The sequence below is a fragment of the Lepisosteus oculatus genome, chromosome 12 (assembly GCF_040954835.1).
Source record: "Lepisosteus oculatus isolate fLepOcu1 chromosome 12, fLepOcu1.hap2, whole genome shotgun sequence".
Taxonomy (NCBI): Eukaryota; Metazoa; Chordata; class Actinopteri; order Semionotiformes; family Lepisosteidae; genus Lepisosteus; species Lepisosteus oculatus.
Window position 1 is genome coordinate 1,156,534 of NC_090707.1, and position 19,977 is coordinate 1,176,510.

Below are 19,977 nucleotides of genomic sequence, written 5' to 3' on the forward strand. Positions count from 1 at the left end.
TAAGAAATAGATTTTACATTTGCTTAACATAAAACTGATACTTTTACTAAAAAGCCTTCTTTTTAAAAATTGTTTATTTTCTGAACTTACTGGCACTGAAATCCTGACAACAATATCAAAAAGACTTGCCATGTCTTTCTGATTTTCTGAAAACCATTACAGTTTACCTTACATCATAAAATTTAAAATCAAGGAAAGAATTCACTTCAGCTTAATGGTACTTATTAACTGAGCTGTAGCAGGGATGTTGAGAGATTTGAATGAGATCTGAAAGCAGTTTTCTTAAACTCCTGCTACAGTATACGCCTGTTATCCTGGAGAAAGACACAGGAGTGAGCACCACAAAATACAAAAATCATTGAAGTTCATATACTTGTGCAATACTGAAGATATGTCTTTTAAACCAGTGATTCAGAAGTGACCGTTATAATACTGTAAAAAATCCTATTTTACAGTAACAGAATAAAGTTAACAGAAAGTGACTGTTTACCTAGACATGTTAGATTTACACATGGCTGTCAATTCTAGAAACATAATAAAAAAGGCTATGCAATTTGGAATGATTAGTAAATGAGTCAAACCTAGGCCTGGTTCACATACTGTATGAAATGCCTTTGGAAAGTAAAGTATAGCTCACCCTCTACCCAGCTGACCCTTTATGCTTAATAACATCCTAGTATGGAAGAAAAGGTGCAGTACCTCTGAGACCAACTGGGCACTGACACGAGAAGCCATTGACTCCATCAACACAAATGCCTGCACCGCAAGGGTTTGATTGACACTCATCGACGTTTTCTTGGCAAAGATCTCCCTTGAAGCCAGGGGCACACACACACAGATATCTGCCACTTCCCGGGGGAAAGTTGATGTTTGTAACACAAGTCCCTCCATTGTGACAACCACAAGGCTTCACTGAAACCTGCAATACAGAAGGAAACAACAAATACCATTGATCTGCCAGTCCAACATCCTATAGTTCTACATTGAGTCCACCTGAATGATCTGCTACAACAGGCTTAATCCCTCTGTGTCTCAGCATCCCTGTCATAGAATTCTATTGTTAATCTCAGGGTGCTTTCTTAAGGTAATTAATTCCCTGTGGCAAGAAAACAGCAGGTTTCATGTAAGATTTAAAAGTGGTGGTTGTTAATTCATATAATGTTTAGGTCATTAAATCAGAAGCCAGGCAATAAAACCCAAAAATTCATCTCATTAACCCCGGACTCACTTGACTGTAAAAAAAATGAACTGATCTAATGTTGATAATTACTCTTTCCTGACATGTTCACCTCCCAACATCACTGGGAATATTATAACTGAATCCCATCTAATAATTGTTAGTAGGCTTAAAGCAGCTGCTTGCCTCCCATCTGGAGGCTAAAGTGAGAGTAAATGCAAGCATCCATCTTTGTATTAACAGTGACTCTTGTCTATGATAAAATAGATCTTGCTGCATAGTGACATTTACCATGTGTGATGTGAAATTGTATTGTGAATTTTTATTCCTTAAACACTGAAAGATTAAGACTTTCATATATTTGCATGCATGTACAATATAAGGACATACTTACAAATTTAAATAGTATATGATTTTTTTGTATAAATATAATGCACAATTGAATATATGATTAGATGGGCAATATTTTACAATTGTTCTGACAATATTTTAAGAGGTGTCTTTTCTTTAAATGTTCCATTTTCAATGAAAACAAATAGGTTTGTTTTCAATGAAAACAAATCCTGCTCAATAAATAAGAACAAATAAACAGTATTTTATGATATGATTAACTTGGAACAACAAATCACATGATAATAGTATGAAAATGTAACTTACACCTTACTTACAGTATAACACTATACTACATCTATTGGCATTCATCAAATACCAGTACAATTAAATCTGCAAATACAGTCAAACAAATTATGTTCTAGTCACTTCAATATACCTTGGTACTAAAGCACTCAGAGATACTCAGGACAGGTACAAAAACATGCAACAAAACACATTCTTAAGGAGGATGTATACTTGTGCAAATGATCAAAGATACAGTATGGTGTACCTGGAGGTAAACTATACAATGTATGCAATTTAAAAAATCAGTTACAAAAAAAATAACATAAATGCACATATGAAAATATGTGTATTTATTCTAATTAAAGGTGAAAGCCACTTGTTCTTCCTATTACAGAGGCATAAAACACAAGTCATGCATTCAGCACGGACACGATGCCAGTCCATCCCAGGGCAAATATACAAACACACAGATTACTTAGAGACACCAGTTAGCCTAAGCAGCATGTTTTTGGAAAGCGGGTAGAAACTCCTGCAGTTTTCCAATTTTCATTTCTTATATTGATATATGAAGGATATCTGAAAAATTAAAAATAAAATTAAAGACCATTTAAAATTAGTTTTAAAAAGAAAAATGGAGAAAAGTTTTTTGTTTTTCAGTTCAGTACTATGATGTCCTAATGATTAACGTAACAAAGCAACTATTTTTCAGTGTGGGGCGAAAAACCAGGCTGCCAGCCATATAGAAAGTTTTCCATAAGGAGATATATAAAACACACTCTGCTTTTACCTCCACTGTATATCTGTTTTGTGCGTTACATTCATCTGATACTGTAAATTCAAAGGTTTGGGCTTCTTCTGAATGGACTTTCCAGATGAGAAGACCTGCTGGAGAGAGAGACGCATCCTGTGGGCCTGACTCCAGCAGGAACAGCATGGCAGAGCCCTCAGGGTCCACTGCTGAGAACTGGTAGATGAAATTCTCGCCAGAGAATGTCTGCAGTTTGCCAGTTGGTTCCTGCAGCACAGGGGGCTGATTGTCTAAGAAGAAGAAAGAGATGAAACATTGTAGACCAGCCTCAAGAAAAAAACAAAACTTTCATCTTCATATTACCAAAGTATATCTGATTGCCTAAATGGGAAAGTTCAGTCTCACAGCTCAGACTATATGCTGCTCCTATAGATGCTCAAGTGCAATGCAATGAGTGTGAAATGAACACGGGCAGATCTGTAATAAATATTCACATTAGGAAACTAGTGTTGGAGAACACACATCACACAAAGAAATAATTAAATATAATAAACTACAGATTGCAGAAGCTACAATGCCAAGAACATACAGTACTAGAAATTTAATAGTTTTACCACAATAGCCTTCTTGCATCAAAACTACTCTTTATTATGTAAATACACAATAGGGTTTATAGTAACCAAGTCTATTTTTTTAAAACAAAATTATGTTTGAATTAAACAAACAATGAGTAATTTGGGTACAGGGGATGTGAAAAAGTAAGTTAAATTAGCTTGATTAAGGGGATAACTAGAATCAGGTGTTTAAAAAAACAGATCTTGGGGACTGAGGTTGGAAGGACACACACAGTATAAAGATCATAAACATTGTTAGTTTGGTCTTCACGATACAAGTGTGTGGAAACAAGTCATGCCACAATCAAAGGAAGTCTTTGAGGACATCTGAAAAAGAGATATTGATGCTCATCAGCATGAAAAGGGTTACAAAACCATTTCAGAGGGGTGGTAGTCCAACCAAAGTCTCTCCAGAAACAAACCAGAAAGTCATCAAGGAAGTTACAAAAACACTGAAAGTAACATCCAAGGAACCACAGGCCACTCTTGCCTATGTTAATGTGACTGTCAACTATCACAAACTGATTAAACCAGAAAGCTGTTAATTAAAGGATAACATGGAGAAAACCACTGCTCTCCTAAAAGAATGTTACCATCTGTCTAATGTTTGCCAAAAAGCACAAACATAATCCACAGAGCATTTGAAATAATATCCTCTTAACAGATGAGTCAAAGGTAGAACTCTTTGGCATTAATGAAAAACATAATCTTTGGCACAAATCAAATATAGTTTATGAACTGAAGAACTTCCATCGTTGTAGAGGGAGTGTGAAGGTTTGGAGCTGCTTTGCAGCCTCTGGACCTTGAAGGCATGTCTTGATAAACACAACCATGGGTTCTACATTGTAGCAGAAAATTCTAGAGGAGAATGTCAGGCCATCCATGGGGGACCTGAAGCTGGACTCAAAATGGGTTTAATAGCGGGACAATGACGCAAGCCAGCATACCACAGAATACCAAAGGAATGCCATGTTTTACCAACCTAAATCCCATCGAAATATTGTAACAGGCATGCATGTATGGCAGCCCTCAAATGTCACAGAGGAGTTCTGCAAGCAGGAATGGGCCAAAGGTCCTCGAAACTGAACTAATCCATGTTACAGGAAACATGTAGTTGCAGTCTTTGCTGTTCCCCATGTAATGAATCTAAAGGTTTACATACTGTACCTTGTCATGAATGGATGTTGAATGTTAGATCATGTGAGGATAAATAAATATTGCACTGTGACTATCATCAGAAAATATATAAATATGGTTTGTGGAAAAAATATATTATTTGAAATATAGTACTGAGTAAAATATTTTTGAAGTGTATTGAAACTCAAGCCAAAATATAAAGCTATCAGAGAAACTGACTATGTACAGTAGTACTAGTGACCTGGCTCTATTATCCAACCAACACACATGCCTGTACATATAAACCAATTCAGAACTTAAGCACAATACAGGAAACATGGTCACACTGTGGTTAAGATCTCAAAATAATAGCAAGATTTTTAATGACGTTACAAACAGTTAGAAAAAAAATGAAAACACACACAGTACAACCCTAACAATTATATGTTACAGAATGTGTGTTCAAACAATACACCATATTGATTTTAATCTACAGGGATTTTAGGTTATTATCATATTTATGAGGCACTATTAATACATGATACATAAGTTACTGTAAACACTGTTGCCATAATGGTGTCAGGTCCTACATGAATCATACATATTATACCTAATGATCTGCTTGCGCTTTCTCCATCATATACATATACAAAATATATAAGAAAAATCCAATTATTAATCAAAATCATTAACTTACCTGGATAAATAAAATTATTAAAACTTAAGAAGAATCAGAGCAGCAGTGATTACAACAGAAATACCTGGTATAGCACGGAGATAATAAACAACAAATACACCCTGACAGCCCTGATATGTCAGAGACAGATGAGATACAACAATGCCAGTTGTTCCCAAGCTGCACCACATTGGTGATAGGGAATGAGAATTATTACTGTGCGCAGAATAAGATGCGAGGTGACTGAGACACCCCAGAAAGCAGCTGATGAAAAATAGAGGAAACTACTTAGTATGACTAGGAGGCAAGTATTCAAAACATGAATGTGGAACATTAAAATGATGCAGTGTTTAACAAAAATATCAAGGTATCCTAAGGGATCTTTATTTAAATTCGTCTTGCCATTTAGTGCCAGAGTAAAAACACATTTATTTTTAATTGTTCAAACCACCCTGTTAGCTAATGGAAGAAATATCCACAGAATTATATTTTTATATATTTAAAATATATCATTTATATTTTACTGTATCAGTTATTTGCTATAGTTTACAATCAAAGTGAGTCCAGTCTACAGTACATTACAATTCCCAATAAAGAGCCAGATGTGCACTAACTCTACCTTTCTTAATCTTGGCCTGGATTTATGTGTGGCTGAATTGCTTTGTAGCTTTTTAAGTGCATTCAGTTTAATGAATGTTGTTCACATGGCATTCAAAACTTGTCAAAGGCTTTCATTAGAGAAAAAGAGACACTATTGGCATAGCTGACATCATCAATTGTGTACAGGCTGAGAAAACAAGCAGCTACAGTGAAATCAAGCATCTTATTTAGAGACAAAAAGAGAAACAAATTATTATAACAGTATTGCAAAAACACAAGACGTCTTAACAGCTGCAATGCATTTTCATACTGTTTTTCATCTTTTTATTCATTACAAACAAGACTTTGTTGTGTCAACTCTATTGATGACATCCCATGATGCTAGGAGCTATTTCTCAGTCAGAAATAATTCATTATTCCAGGCACTGTGAAATTTGATAACTGGCTGCCTAACACATACTGCAGTTTATCACAGAGATTGTTGTTAAGCATAAATATATAAAAAAAGATTTATATACATTTCAGCTTCTACAATTATATTTAAATATATTAATCAGGATACATAAAATACAAAAATAATTTTATATTAAATATTAATAACCTTTGTAATAATACTAATAATAATTATGCTGTACAGAGCAATGATAAATAGACACATATTATTTTAATTCACACATTTTACTATGAAATAAAATTATATTTTTGTAGTGAGCAGTTAATACATGAAGTGAAGTATATTAAAATTCATGTGTGTACTTTGCCTTTATGTACAAGCTTCTAAAAAGAAACTGAACCATTAAGATTTATTATTACATATGGAAAACTCATTTAGGAAATCACTTTAAATGGTCGCTATTTAGATTATTCAAGAAATGATGCTAAAAGCAGGAAAACTGAGTTTGTGCCTTGGGGGTCATACTGTATTCTATCAGATTCTGTCTATTTTAACTATAAAAAATCTTTGACGTATTTATTCATGTTCTTTGCAAACATATTGCTTCATAATCTTGGACTGTCACAAAAAACACTCATTCTACAGTAAAAACTAATTGTAAATTACAGTTTCCCAAAGGGTAATGACAATTCTGTATAAATCTTTTAATCGATTCTGAACTTTTGGGATCCAAACAGCTGATTTTTGCAAACTGAGGAGAAATGCATCTGACTTCCAAAGCCAGAATAACAAAAGAGAAGACACAAGTAGCCCTTGGGATCAGGAACTGCGGGGAGACAAGGAGACAATAAAGTTGCCTTACTTTCATTTACAGACCATGTGAACTTTGAACTTCTGGGGTCACACCGCAGGCAAGGGCTGCTGGGACTGGAATCCCCTTCCACAAAACACAACCCATCAATGTTGCAGGTTTTCTCCTGCAGGGAAGGAAAGAGGTTGTTCACAAACATTCAAAATAACAGGGACTCACCCCTTACAATCACCTAAGAGCTTTGGGACACAACTTCTTCATCGGAAGATAGGAAAATAGGGTAATAATCTACAGGAATGATTAGGCCAGGACAGGTTTTGGGTTTTCTCTTTCTCATTCTATGAATAATACCTCTCTCTTTGATTTCTTCTGGAAAAATACCAGTGATAAAAAACATGTATGAACAACAACAAAATACTGCTCCAGATTCAGTTAATATTGATCCAAAGATCATCTGGGCTGGGAACAAGTGCAGAGGCCTCATCCTCTTGTTTAAGCTCCCTGGCTGAATGACTTGTACCAAAAAGCATCTTCAGCCTTTTGTGTTTTATAAACAGACTGTAACCAAGGGACCTGTTAAAATCTTTAGAACTGATGTTTTTTTAGTGAAACAGGAAATGGCTTTTTTTTTTTGCTTTCCTCAGTTGCTCATATGCTATATGTACATACTGTATTCTGGCAAGTACAAACAGATGCTCTGAAACACTTATGTCATTTGGTATGCAGCTGTAAGACAACAGCTTTGACAACAAAGTCCAGTTTTTCACATGCTTTTCTCTACACTGCTTTCATGCTTAGTAGTGCAAGCCCCTTCCTGTAATAGCTAGCAAGACATTTAGTTTGATTCTAAGGCCACCCTGGAACAAGGGATGAGAAACCGATACCAGCAGCTTCACTGCACTATTGCCTTTGACATCCCTTAGGAAATGGAATGCAGCAGTTACAGTTTTAATGTGATATACATGTTTAGTGTGATCCTGAAACAGACAAAAGACAAACAAGACACACTTACTGTATATTGTATGCACAATCCTTCTAACATGAAAGGGCAAAAACAGCCAGTGGTTTTATCTTATCCCTTTTAAATTACCTTTAACTTACAAAGCCCATTGAGAGAGGACTCGCAGACTTGGCACACACCATCATATAAAGTCAAAACCTTAGGGTCGCTGTACAAGGAACCATCATTAGTTATCTAAAAAGACAACAACAGAAAAACCTTGTATTGAGGTCAGAATTTCCATACAAACACAGTGTACAGTAGAAGGTTAAGCTTGGATATTCGATACATACCGAGCTGAGCTGAGCTGCTTATGAAAAAGGACACATTTGTACATTATTCAGGGCAAACTAACAGCCACTAAATACTCAAAATGCAACCCATAAAACATGACAGAAACAAACAGGTAATTTGGATGGAATTATAGAAAGTCATCCAAGTGTGATTTAAAGTTCTATTAAAATATAAAAGAAACAGAAATAACGATAATATAAAATGATATAATAAGATATTCTGATAATATCACAAAGGTAATTATCAAAGCATGATGGTGTTTTTAGAAAATATGTTGTCCAATAAACAAAAATGTAAATTATATGCAATTAAAAAGAATAGCATCGAATATACAAAATTCAAAACTGGGATCTGCAGTAGAAGCTATCGAGATACAATAAGAATAGGTGCTAGCACTTATTCTTTTAATTTTTCAATTGGACAATAAGAGAAAGATGTAATGATCTATTGTTGTACTTTATAAAGAAAATCCATAAATGTCATGATCAATAAAGTAATGTGTTAAACTCTTAATGCTTAAGGATCTTCCTTAACTGAAAAGTGATGGTTGTTAAGACATTCTAATATTTTTGGACCAGTTGGGTTAATGTTTGTTTGAGATACAGTAATTCAAGACCCTTGAGTTTGAATGAGGCATTTGAAAGTCAAGACACTGAAATGCTCTTTTGTCACCAGCTGCAAAAGCACAACAATATTAATAAAAGAATTGAAACAGAAAAATAAGTCATAAAAATACATTTACCATTCAACCATACAACAACAGTACACAGAGGTCTGGCAGATGATTTATCTTTCTTCTTTATGCATGGACTGGAAATATTTTATGGCGTGCAAGTCCACATGCTTTTCAGATTAAGCAGGAGTAGATATGAAATTGGTCTCACAGACAGGACGCAAATGTAAAGCTCACATAATCACTTTTCCAAGGCAGTCTGATTTTACCTTCAGATAACCTTGAGGTATGCTGTATAGTTTTTTGCAGTACAGCCCTGAGATTTATGTTAATGAGTTTTACTATCAGGAAAGCTCTCTGCCGCCCAAGTTTACATTCGATAAACATGCAGCATGTATTGATGCAAAAGAGGGTGTCAAGCACAGAAAGACCATTCTATTGGCTACTGCTTTCTCATGTTGCAAGGGCTTGCCAGGATTCTCCTGTTGCTAGTTAAAAGGAAGAATGTAAACTGATCTTTTCAAGACAATGCAGTAAGGTAAACAATGCCAGATTCAAACATATTTAAGATCTACCTTCTTCTTTAAGTGTAAGTACCCCTTAAAATAAATTAATAGCATAGCATCAGTCTAGTTAAAAGTACTAAATTATCAGTGAAAAAAAACTAAACATTTGACTTCAAAACTCGAGAGTACTATGCAAAGAAGAAAAATACTTTCATATTTTATCTAGTTTTATTAAATACTTCTTCACTCACAAATAATGAGGTCACCTTCTAGATCAGAATTCTTCTGGGTGATAACGCCTTCATTGAGATAAACCTACAATGCTGATAAAGGCCATAATGGACAGCGTGGAATGGATAACACCACTGGCAAGTGTAAGCATGTAGAAATGGAACTAGAAAATTAAAGAACAGAAAAAGATTCTTTGATTGTGCTGTTTATGCCATTACTTTAGTACAATGAGGTCCACATTCTAATAGAGAAGGACCCTCTTAAATCTTTAATAGTGAACACTGGTTCCTGGGAAAAGAACTGTGAGTAATCATCTCCACAAACAACCTTATTTTATACTCTGTAAAGGTGAGACTCACAAACATCAGTCATTGCTAGGTAAGTTTTAATACCACCGCAACATCAAGAAATATAAAGAAAAATATTATAGCTTGTTTTGGGGCTTATGGGATTTAAGTGTAGATTTAGAAAAACTCAGGTTTACTATAGTGGTATTTCTATTGTTTTTTATTGTCATATTTTATTAAACTTTTTTCAAGAACACAGAAAAGGAGTCATCATTTACTGTCATTCATCTTATTCAGGCCAAAAGAGCAATTTACTGTAAGTGATAAGGGGTGAAAAGCTAAAATGGGATATTGGAAAATGATTTAGGTTTGACTGATGCTATACAGTATAACCCACATTTGTGTTACCAATTTTTTTACTTTGTGAACCAATTCCCCCCAAATTAAATCTCCTTTAGAGCAACACAATATTTACCTGTATTTCCCATCTCGCAAAAGGCTTGTCATCTACCATAAAGTCCACAGTTTCCATGGTCATGCTGTGCAAAGGAGGAACCACACAGTCCACTGCCTTAGAGCTGAGGAATGTAGCTTTTGTCACCTCTCGACCTCCATGTACCCACTCACTGTTGGTATACTGTGTATGACAAAGAACATCTATTGAAAGCGCATTATGGGTAAATAATCTCAAGAGTTAAAAAAAATCTTACAGATATCCCAATGCAATCCATTAAATTATTTTGCAGAGGGGAAAATGAACGTTTCAGAGCAACAAGATTGTCTGACATTGTTGCCAGACATAAGCCTCAAGAAGCAGCACTGGAAATTCAACAGGGCAGTGCCACTGCAAAGTTCAGAGAATACTTTTAATTGAAAGCTTGCTGCCTGTAAAGTGTTGAAGTGAAGTCAGAGCCTCTGAAGGCTGTATGAGTGCCCCACACTAACTAAATGCCTGCACCAAGCTGGTGAACTACAGGTTCACCACAGGGCTTCTCTACGAAATGTCTATATGTGCCACCAGGAAGCTGCTGAGACATGGAAAATGCTTTTTAGTACTGAATATCACCACAGGGGCAGAATTAAATAGTTGTAAATGAGAAATGCAGTTTAAATGACCACCATCCCCTCAGAAACATGATTCTGTTAAACACGAAAGAGTGCAACTATTGTAATGACACCCCTGTATGATCCATATTTGCAGTATTCATTAGGAGTTCATTTTTTGTAAAATTCTACATTTGTTTAAAGAAAGTTATATTTTAATACACTCTTAATTATGTGACTGAGCATATGGAAGGCACAGAAGATTACAGAACGAACAATAGTACAATCTCATTCTAGAATTCTAAAAAGATTTAATGTAACAAATGTGTAGATTTCTGTATTATGAATTCTCATGCAATTCTACAGTGGTAATGTGCTTTATTGTGCATATGGGATTATTATTAATAGAGTGGGACATGCAGCAAAAAATGTCCCATTTCTTTGCATAAATGATTGAGTTTTGCTATTACTACATATAAACAGATGTATATTGTTACGCACATTATGTTAAAGGAAAAGCTTCAGTATGGACCAGTAAATGTTTTACAATATTTAAAATAGTGGATACAGAGTATATGAATATAATGAATGCCACGCCTTAAAGGACCTTACCATTAATCTAGTAACTTGACAGTGCAGGTCTGGGGTGTCTATGAAGCCCAGTCCAAAAGCTCGAATATTGTTGCATTCATAAGCTCGTATATCACAGAGGCCACTGTTCTCCAGGTCTGTTATCTCAGGAGGCTGACCTTTAATCAAAAACATTCCTTCATGATTAAAATAAATCAAAAGCTTTCAATAGGCATTTATATATAGCACATATAATATTTAAACAGCAGTTTAAAAATTAAATCATTTAATTTTAAAAACATTGAAATTTGTTTTTATTCCTAAATGAGCATACCTTAGGCTAGGATAGACTGGATCAGCTGGCCAGTTTGTAAAGACTCAGGTGTCGCCACAAAAATGCGGTTGTAAAGGTTGCATATAAGCCTGGAGCTTAAAAATCACCTGATTCATTGAATTGCCAACATAATTTACCTGCTGCAGATGTGGCCGCTGGTTAAAACAGAACTCATGTTTCACCAGAGAAGCATCTGTGCAGAGGAACAAGCATGTTTAATTAGCGGAACAGCAATCAGAAAAGATAATTATTTTCTGATGCTATGCGCCAACAGGAAACCAGTTCCATCATTCCTCACCTTTTGCAAATCATGTAATATTTTAAAGTGCTTCAGAGCATTAATTGGAGGGTGTCAGAATGATTCAGGTGCAGTAAAATATCATTTGACCCATGGAAGCCTTTTTTTCACAGTTACGTAGATTTTAGTATGCAAAAGAAAAAACAAGTAATATTGAATCAAAATTGATTTCTGAGTGGTCTAACCTTAGGGAATGCGTGGTAACAAATTGCTCTTCCAAACAACAAATTGATGAGGTTCGTTGTCTTTCTGCTATGAGTGTTGAAAAACCCTTCTTTGAGAACAGAGACAGAGAGATCAATGTGATCATGGCTGTCTGAGGTGAAATGAGAAACTAAGGGCTTGGAGAAATCTTTAATCCTCACAGCCCTAGCATGTTCTCTGAAGTGGTCTCCTAGTCTCCCCAGTCTTCTGGTTTCCCCAACGTACATAGCTGGGCATTTTTTGTAGGAGATACAGTAAACAAGTTGCTAGAGATACAGGATGTCATCTGGGTGATCTGGAATTGACCCGAGGGGCCCTGAATGAGCATGTTGTTAGATATGTATTTGCAGGTGATGCAGCAAACTCTTTTGCAAGGGAAGGTGCCTGGTGGGGATGATTGCCGAGTGCAGTCAAGGGAGCTTTGATCCAGAAGTTTACGTACACTGGGTGGTTGGTGGTAAGAGATGATTGAGCGGTCAGAAAAAAGGGCACCGATGGGGGAATTGCCCTGTAAAATGGAGTAGTTGTTAATAATGGTCCTGGGGATAGAAAGTGTGTTAGAGTGGTAGGGAAGCAACAAAGGAATGCGGTTGTGAAACCGGGAGATACTGGTCGAGTTGATGATCCGAGGGCGGTTTTTGACCCGGGTGAGGGCCCTATCGGTAACATGGGTGGGGTATCCTATGTTGATGAAAAAATAATACATCTTGAGTGCTTGGTTCTGGAAATCCATGTCATTATAAATAATTTATTCTCCTGCCTTACTGATATTAAAGATTGGATCACTTGTCTGAAATTCAGGAAACAAGAACTTGGCCTGACCCATCTGCACATAGATGGCTCTACGGTAGGTTCAGCCCCAATGCCTCAATATGTACAGTAATATAGGCATACAGTTTTATCAATAACTCCTTTTTGATTCACACATAAAAAACTTGTCTAAAACAGTTTTTCTCTATCTTAGAAATATTTCCAAAACTGCTAAACACATTTGTTACTGTATATCAATAATGGACAATTCTAATGGGCTACTATCTGCACCTCATCCAGACTTCGGTTTCTTCAAAATGCTGCTGCATATCACTTAACAAAACAAAAACAAATGGAGCATAGAACTCCAACTTTAGATTTTTTACAATAGCTTCCAGTTTGTAATGTAACAGACTACAAACTATTGCTTCTGACCTACAAAGTCTGTCTCCTCTATATTTAAATGAACTGCTGACAACATACACGCCAAGCAGAGCACTCCAATTTAAGGATGGCAATCAGCTAGTAGTCCCAAGAATCACCAAAACAACTGCTGGGGGCAGGGCATTTGGCTATAGGACCCAAAAATTGCAAAACGACTTCCCAAAACATGTAGGATAATTCTTTAGTTTCTCATAGGAATTTCTTGAAAGAGCTGCCAACTTTCAGATTGGGTGATATAATTGTATTCACCTGAAACTATGATCTTCCACCCAGTTACTGTAACACAGTTACTCCTATTGCTCAGACCCCAGAACTAGGATCCAACATTGATCATGCAGGTCTCTATGGTATGCGACATCAGAACCTGGAAAACTGAATCCAAGATGGCAGATCCACAGAACCTCAGCTACTTTATTCAGCTACCCCTGATGGTAGACATAGGACAGCAGGGATCCAAAGCTTTACAGAGATTGTTATGATTGATGAACCATGAACTCATTGCCTGGAGGGGGAGCAACAATCAGGCCTGTTCCACGGAGGTTTCTTCACTCCCACTGGGAGTTGTTTTCCTCTCCTCCTTGTGCACTTGGTCAATAACACCATAAAAATTAACACCATATGCAGATTAGTCAAAGTGGCTAAATTTAAAATCAACAAGACGACATAAATAATAAGTAATAGGTTTATTCCATGCTGAAAAAAATAGTTTATTCCATTTACCCAGCATGGAATAAACCTATTACTTGTTCCTTTGCAGCCTACGCATGCTGACGCAGCTATCCACCTGACATAAATAATACACAGGATTATAGGATTTTCATAGGCATATTTTGCTGGATATGTTCTTCAATGGCTTTAAATTGACATAAAACTCCTAATTTATTCTGCAATATCCTATACAAAGAAAAAGATTAAAGAGGCAATTACTTCCATGCATGACTTAAATGAAGTGATGTCAGCGTTATTGTAAATGTAAGTAGTTTTAAAGTTGTCAAGGATATCATTATACTTCTTTTAAACATTTCCATTTTCTACAACAGTAAAGTGTCCTCATTGTTATTCTTACTCTAAGTGTTATTTGTATTCTAAGTGCATCTCCCTATTAAAATAAATGTAAAAGGCAGACTTAGAGCACATGTGTTCAATAACAAAAGGAAATAAAAAACAGAACTTTCTGCTCAAGCAGTGAGAACATCTGAGTCAAGTCATATCATCAAACCAGGGTCATAAAGCAGTGCTCTCCAGAACATCACTGTGTGGTATTTCACAAGAGGCAAGTATTGTTTCCCCACCTCTGTTCCAAGGTGAGACAGAATACATGCACATAATGACTGTTGGGTTTTTAATGTGACAGCCAAGGGCATCTAGGAAATAAATAACCAAAAACAGTTTCCTCTCTGATGAAGAATATGGCATCCAAATGAAATTGCATAACCCCTCATTTGTCAGATGAACAAAATAATTTTCATTGTTTTCATATTTTCCCAAATAACCATTGCCATCCAACCTAATTTCTAATATAGGGATTTTCAGAGACCTTTGTCCAGTGCTGGGCAGCTGTGTGAGAATGAGGCTAACCAATGCCAGGGGTAACTTTTTCATTCTATAATGTTGCGCCACAGTCAGGAAATTGCATGCTTCACACACTTCAAACCACCTTTTCCTGTTAAATCGTGAAACACTGACGTTTTGAAAGAAACCTTCATTCAGAAGTTTTTATCCCCAGAAAAAAAAAGAGAAAGAGTAGGAATGGTGGAACAGACCTTCAAGAAAAGCGGCATCTGATATGAAGACACAGAGTCTCCTCACCAGCTTCTCATTTAAAGAATCAGGGCTGCTGGGAGGCAGATAGTGAAAAGAGGCTGCAATTGTAATTCTCAGCCTCACTCCCTGTAACATTTTCCATGCATTCCGTGTCTCACTTCTTTACACCATTAAGCACTGTAACAAGATCTGCCTCCTATCACAGTTTCCTTTCCCACAGAGTTTAAAGTGCTGACCTATATGTGTTAGGGTTTTAACTATACGCAGATAAATGCCTGTGAAGCTGTGAAGAGGGTTTCTATGTATTTACAAGGAAGGCCCCAAAGCTGCTGATGTTTGACCATCACATTTCCATATCTCTACAAGCCAGCACACAGTTTTCTACTATCAGACAGTAGAGAGAGATGTCTTGCTGTCTGATGATAAAAAACAATGATACCTGCATTTGCTCTGAGATCGAAGGACATGTTACACATTCTACAGATTCAAACATGTCCTTCTCAGTAAGAAGTCATACAGAATTGCAAATGGCCACAAGCCCTTGGTTGCTACTGAGGCGGTTTTTCAATAGTACAATGGCTGCATTAGCCATATTTTCCTTAGAATTTTGATAACAAGATGTCTGTAAATTTGGGCCACTAATTTTCAAGGAAGCCACATGGTGGCATTGCAGTTAGCGCTGCCACCTCACAGCTCTTGGGTCCTAGGTTCAAACTGAGTTTGTGTGTTCTCAACATGCTCATATGGATTTTCCCTCAGTGCTCTGGTTTCTTTCTAAAAAGAAGCTAGACACAGTAGGTTAATGGTAGCCTGTATATGTACTGTATGTGTTCACTGTGCAATGGACTGGCTATAGTTCTGCCCAGTGACCTTTGCCTGCTGTGCTAGGCTCCAGCATAATGCCCTGCCAGACACTGTCACATCCACTATACAGTTATAGGGTGATACTGTATACAGTACAGTGTTTAACTATAGAGTGACAGGGTGACATATATACTGTATATCACCCTAAAAATTATAGTCCACTATAGTTTATATAGTTTGTCCTCTAGACTGGGTTTTTATAGAAAAAATAATTGCATATTATTAAAAAATTATATAATAATATAAACACAATGATTCAGCTGAGGAACCTTCCTCAGGTTGTGGAGGCTTCTCTTTTCTGTTCTTTCTTTTCACTCTTCAGTGTGGTCATATATTTGTATATTTCATGCATCCCTTGTACCAGGGAGATTACAGTACACATAGAATAACTAAATCAATTAATCATTCTGCACATTAGAAAATTAACTTTAAAAATGTTTATTTCTCTTCCTGTAGGTTTCAAAACATTGATGTATTTGGATATATCAATAGGTGGTGCTACCAGACAGAAATCAGCACTAGGACTGTTCTGTATACTTGAATCAATATTAGCCATACAAGCCATGCAGTACTGAGAAAATGAAAAATATTTTGTAGTGAAAGCAAGTTTAATACAGATATAATTTAAAATACAGAAACATGCAAAGAAAGAGACACTAACGTCCTTTTGGCGATTTAACAGAGATCTCTGCCAAACCTAGCCAGAAAATTGAAATCACTGTTAGCTTCTGATGTGTTAAGGTATTATGCAGATTTATGCATGTGCCTCTTGTTCAGTCCCCAGTTCTGATCTCTATATACAGTAGCTTGCATAAATCATAAACCATAGAAAGGTCATACATGAGAACACAATGATAAACCAAACTCAAAGCTACAGTAGTGTTAATCTCATCTTTGATATGTGTTAAACTATAGTCAGCAGAGATGCACCTCAGGCAGTTAACACCTTGAAAAGGATGCAAGCTCAGAGCTTGTTTCCACTTTATTTAATGCTAATAAGCAGATGATTGAATTCATTGGGCTGAGAGCCAGATTTGTTCAACCTGAATTACAACTTCCACAAGAAGCTAAATTCTAACTAAAGTTAGAACCTGTGAAGAACAATATATTATCACATCTGTTTCCTCTCAAGACAGAAAACATGCTGTGGGACATTACATAGTATACACAAATGTGACAGCATGAAAAAGTAGTATTTGGCTTTGCTTCTACAGATAATTACATAGAAATGGCAGTTATGGTCTTATGATGTGTTATACTAAAAAATGGGTTTAATTGAATTAAGTATTTAAAAATAAAAGGACCTTCAGCCAAGCAATTGGTATCCCATAAAGTCTTGATCCATGGCACACAAAAGCAGTGACACCACATATGTTGTTTAATAAAGTTTCTGTAGCATATCCCTATTCATCTAAATCAGAAATATACTGTACAGTTGCACTACTGTTAGCCATGCACTAATATCACCACTGTAACAGCAAGGTCTTGGATATACAGTACAGTACATTTCTTGATATAATATGTTCATACTGATATAAATCACTAAAGGGCAAAATGTGTTTAGAAGCAATATTCTGTTATGTAGCTTTTTTAAACAACTAGAACAATTAAGTGATATTGTTAGGAATAAGATTTCAATCACAACTGTCAGTGTAGAAGGATAGAAAGGCCTTTAATACTTACTAATAGTAAGACTGCAGTCATGAAAAGTGTGGCCAAAGAAACACTTGCAGCCCCATTCAGTGCAATGTCCATTTCCACTGCAGAAATTAGGGCACCTCAGTGCAGTGATGATTTCTTCCGGATGGCCTGTGTAATGCCCTGAGATCTGGGATTTTCTCGTCCTGTTCTCCAGAACCCTTCTTTCGCACTCATTTTCGAGAAAAGGTAACATGCCAGCTTCCCATGCAAGGTCATCTTTCAGCTGCAGGTCTGAAATGCACATGTCAATGGCCTCCTCTAGTCTTCTTCCCAGGAGGTCTTTACAAACAACACCGATGGTGGAGTTGCCAAGGACTTCCTGGCAGATTTCTAAGGCTTTAACAGATGTCAGACCACTGGGAGTCGGCCACAACGGCTGCACCTCAGGCCGGCTCTGTGATAAGTGATCCTCTGGAAAGAAATATGTGAGGCCCTGCAAATCTGCTTGGCTCAGACTTTGGAATGTGAAGATTGGCAAATGCTCCTGATAGCCTTGTCTCCTCTGTCTGCTGAATGTTTGATTTTCCTGAGCACTGCTGATTGTCGCTGATTGTTTGAAGTCTCTTTTGAAGTACAGCTGAGCCTTCTCGGAAGAAAAATCTAGGCTGTCAACCTTTGGGGTTAAAAGTTCACCTTGACTCTTTTGACTTTCAGGGACCTGCATTTGGTTCCCAGGCTCTTTCACAGTCTGCAGTGTCCCACGCTTCTTGAGGCTACGCTCCCTGTTAGGGCTAAAGATGTACTCTGAGGTAACATCGAGAGAGGGAAAGACTGATGTGTAATCCACATTATCATTAGAGAAGCAGGATGCTACAGGTGAGCGGTCATTTAGACCAGCTGTTGTGTTCACGGCATGGAGAGACATGCTGTTTTCCTTCTGACACTTGCAGAAATTTTTCTTTATCTCTGCTTCAACAGCTTGTGGCATCATGTCAAATAAGCTCTCCCCAGGCGGTATCCTGACAAAAGCACAACGTGAATTAGATTTCAAAAAGTAAGCCACTACATGAGCTTCTAACATAAATATAGAGACATCTCATCCATTGTTTCAGGATTCTACAAATGGCAGATTTTCAGTTACTCATTTTATTGTTAATATTTCATATTGATAGCTTATAGCTGGTAAAAAAAAAACAATAATAGTTTTTAATAGTATACATATGATTTTATGCTCAAAATGAAACCTTACTGCTCCACTTTTGATAGCAATTCCATCACTGCTCTTAACATCTCCTGCTTTTTCAGATTCTCCAGAACTTCACATAAACAAAAGAGCAATACAAACAAATAGGAGTGTTTGCTCTGCAAACTGCTAGCACAGCCTGCTATTACACAAGGTTTTGTTCTTAATCTTAGACAAATAGTTTCTGTGTTTTTCATGATGTCTTCCTCTTGGCAGCTTAAACTCAAAGACACAACTCCATCAGAAGGTCAGACAGCAACGGGTGACCAGCAATTCACTACTTCCTATTGCTGTGGATCTTTTTAGATGCGATGATTTGTGATTTCCTACTGTGTACCCAAACTCACTTTTATTACTTATGAGAGTCAATTACCTCCATTCCTCTATGAATTCCTCAGGGTATTTACTTCTATGTGAACCTGGGAATGTAGTGCCATGAATACTGTGGAAGTCATTCTGACTATTTCTGTCAAAGATGCCACACAGGCCTCTGGTATTGTTGAAGTCCAGGCTGGGAGCTCTCAGTGACAGGCTCATGCCCCAGTCACTCACATCTGACCGGACAAAGGCACCAGAGGGGAAGACAATCTGGACACGGGAACACAAAGATAGCATGTGTATAGCAATTGGAAACACGCAGTGTAAAGAATATCTATCAATGGAACTAAACACAATACCCATCATTGTAAGCATGCCATGTTTTTCACAAGCAATAATAATGCGGCACATTATTAAAAATAAATAGTTATTTTAATAGTTCATTAAAATAAACTTTTCATATTGATTACCAAAGAAATATCTTCAAAGTTGAGAATTGCAAATATTAATTCCATAGCTATGAAAGCTGCATTTCTCTCTGAACTTTACACGTAAAATGTCCATGATTTAAAACCACAAAATCTATGTACAATAAGGCTATAACTAGTACTGCACCATATGTGTTCATGTTTGACACCTCTGGACATAAAACTTTAGTTTTAGGTAAATGCTGATAACTTTAAAATGCCTTCAACATCTTTCATTATAACTGTCAAAGATTCAGAAAAAATCTATGTTGAAAATGTTTCTCAATATTT

General features: G+C 36.5%; 1 protein-coding gene across 3 annotated transcripts in view; it reads right to left on the bottom strand.

The window, feature by feature from the left end:
• The window catches only part of LOC102685007 (von Willebrand factor D and EGF domain-containing protein), a 72,214-nt gene that overhangs the window by 21,802 nt on the left and 30,435 nt on the right, over positions 1-19,977 (bottom strand). For all 3 annotated transcript variants that reach the window (XM_015358660.2, XM_015358659.2, XM_069196556.1), the window contains exons 11-18: positions 19,275-19,489; positions 17,701-18,677; positions 11,402-11,538; positions 10,221-10,382; positions 7,845-7,949; positions 6,806-6,920; positions 2,583-2,833; positions 700-919 (exon numbers count right to left, since the gene is read on the bottom strand). In XM_015358660.2, coding sequence (XP_015214146.2) covers positions 700-919; positions 2,583-2,833; positions 6,806-6,920; positions 7,845-7,949; positions 10,221-10,382; positions 11,402-11,538; positions 17,701-18,677; positions 19,275-19,489 — 2,182 coding nt within the window. The remainder of the gene's footprint in view (positions 1-699; positions 920-2,582; positions 2,834-6,805; positions 6,921-7,844; positions 7,950-10,220; positions 10,383-11,401; positions 11,539-17,700; positions 18,678-19,274; positions 19,490-19,977) is intronic.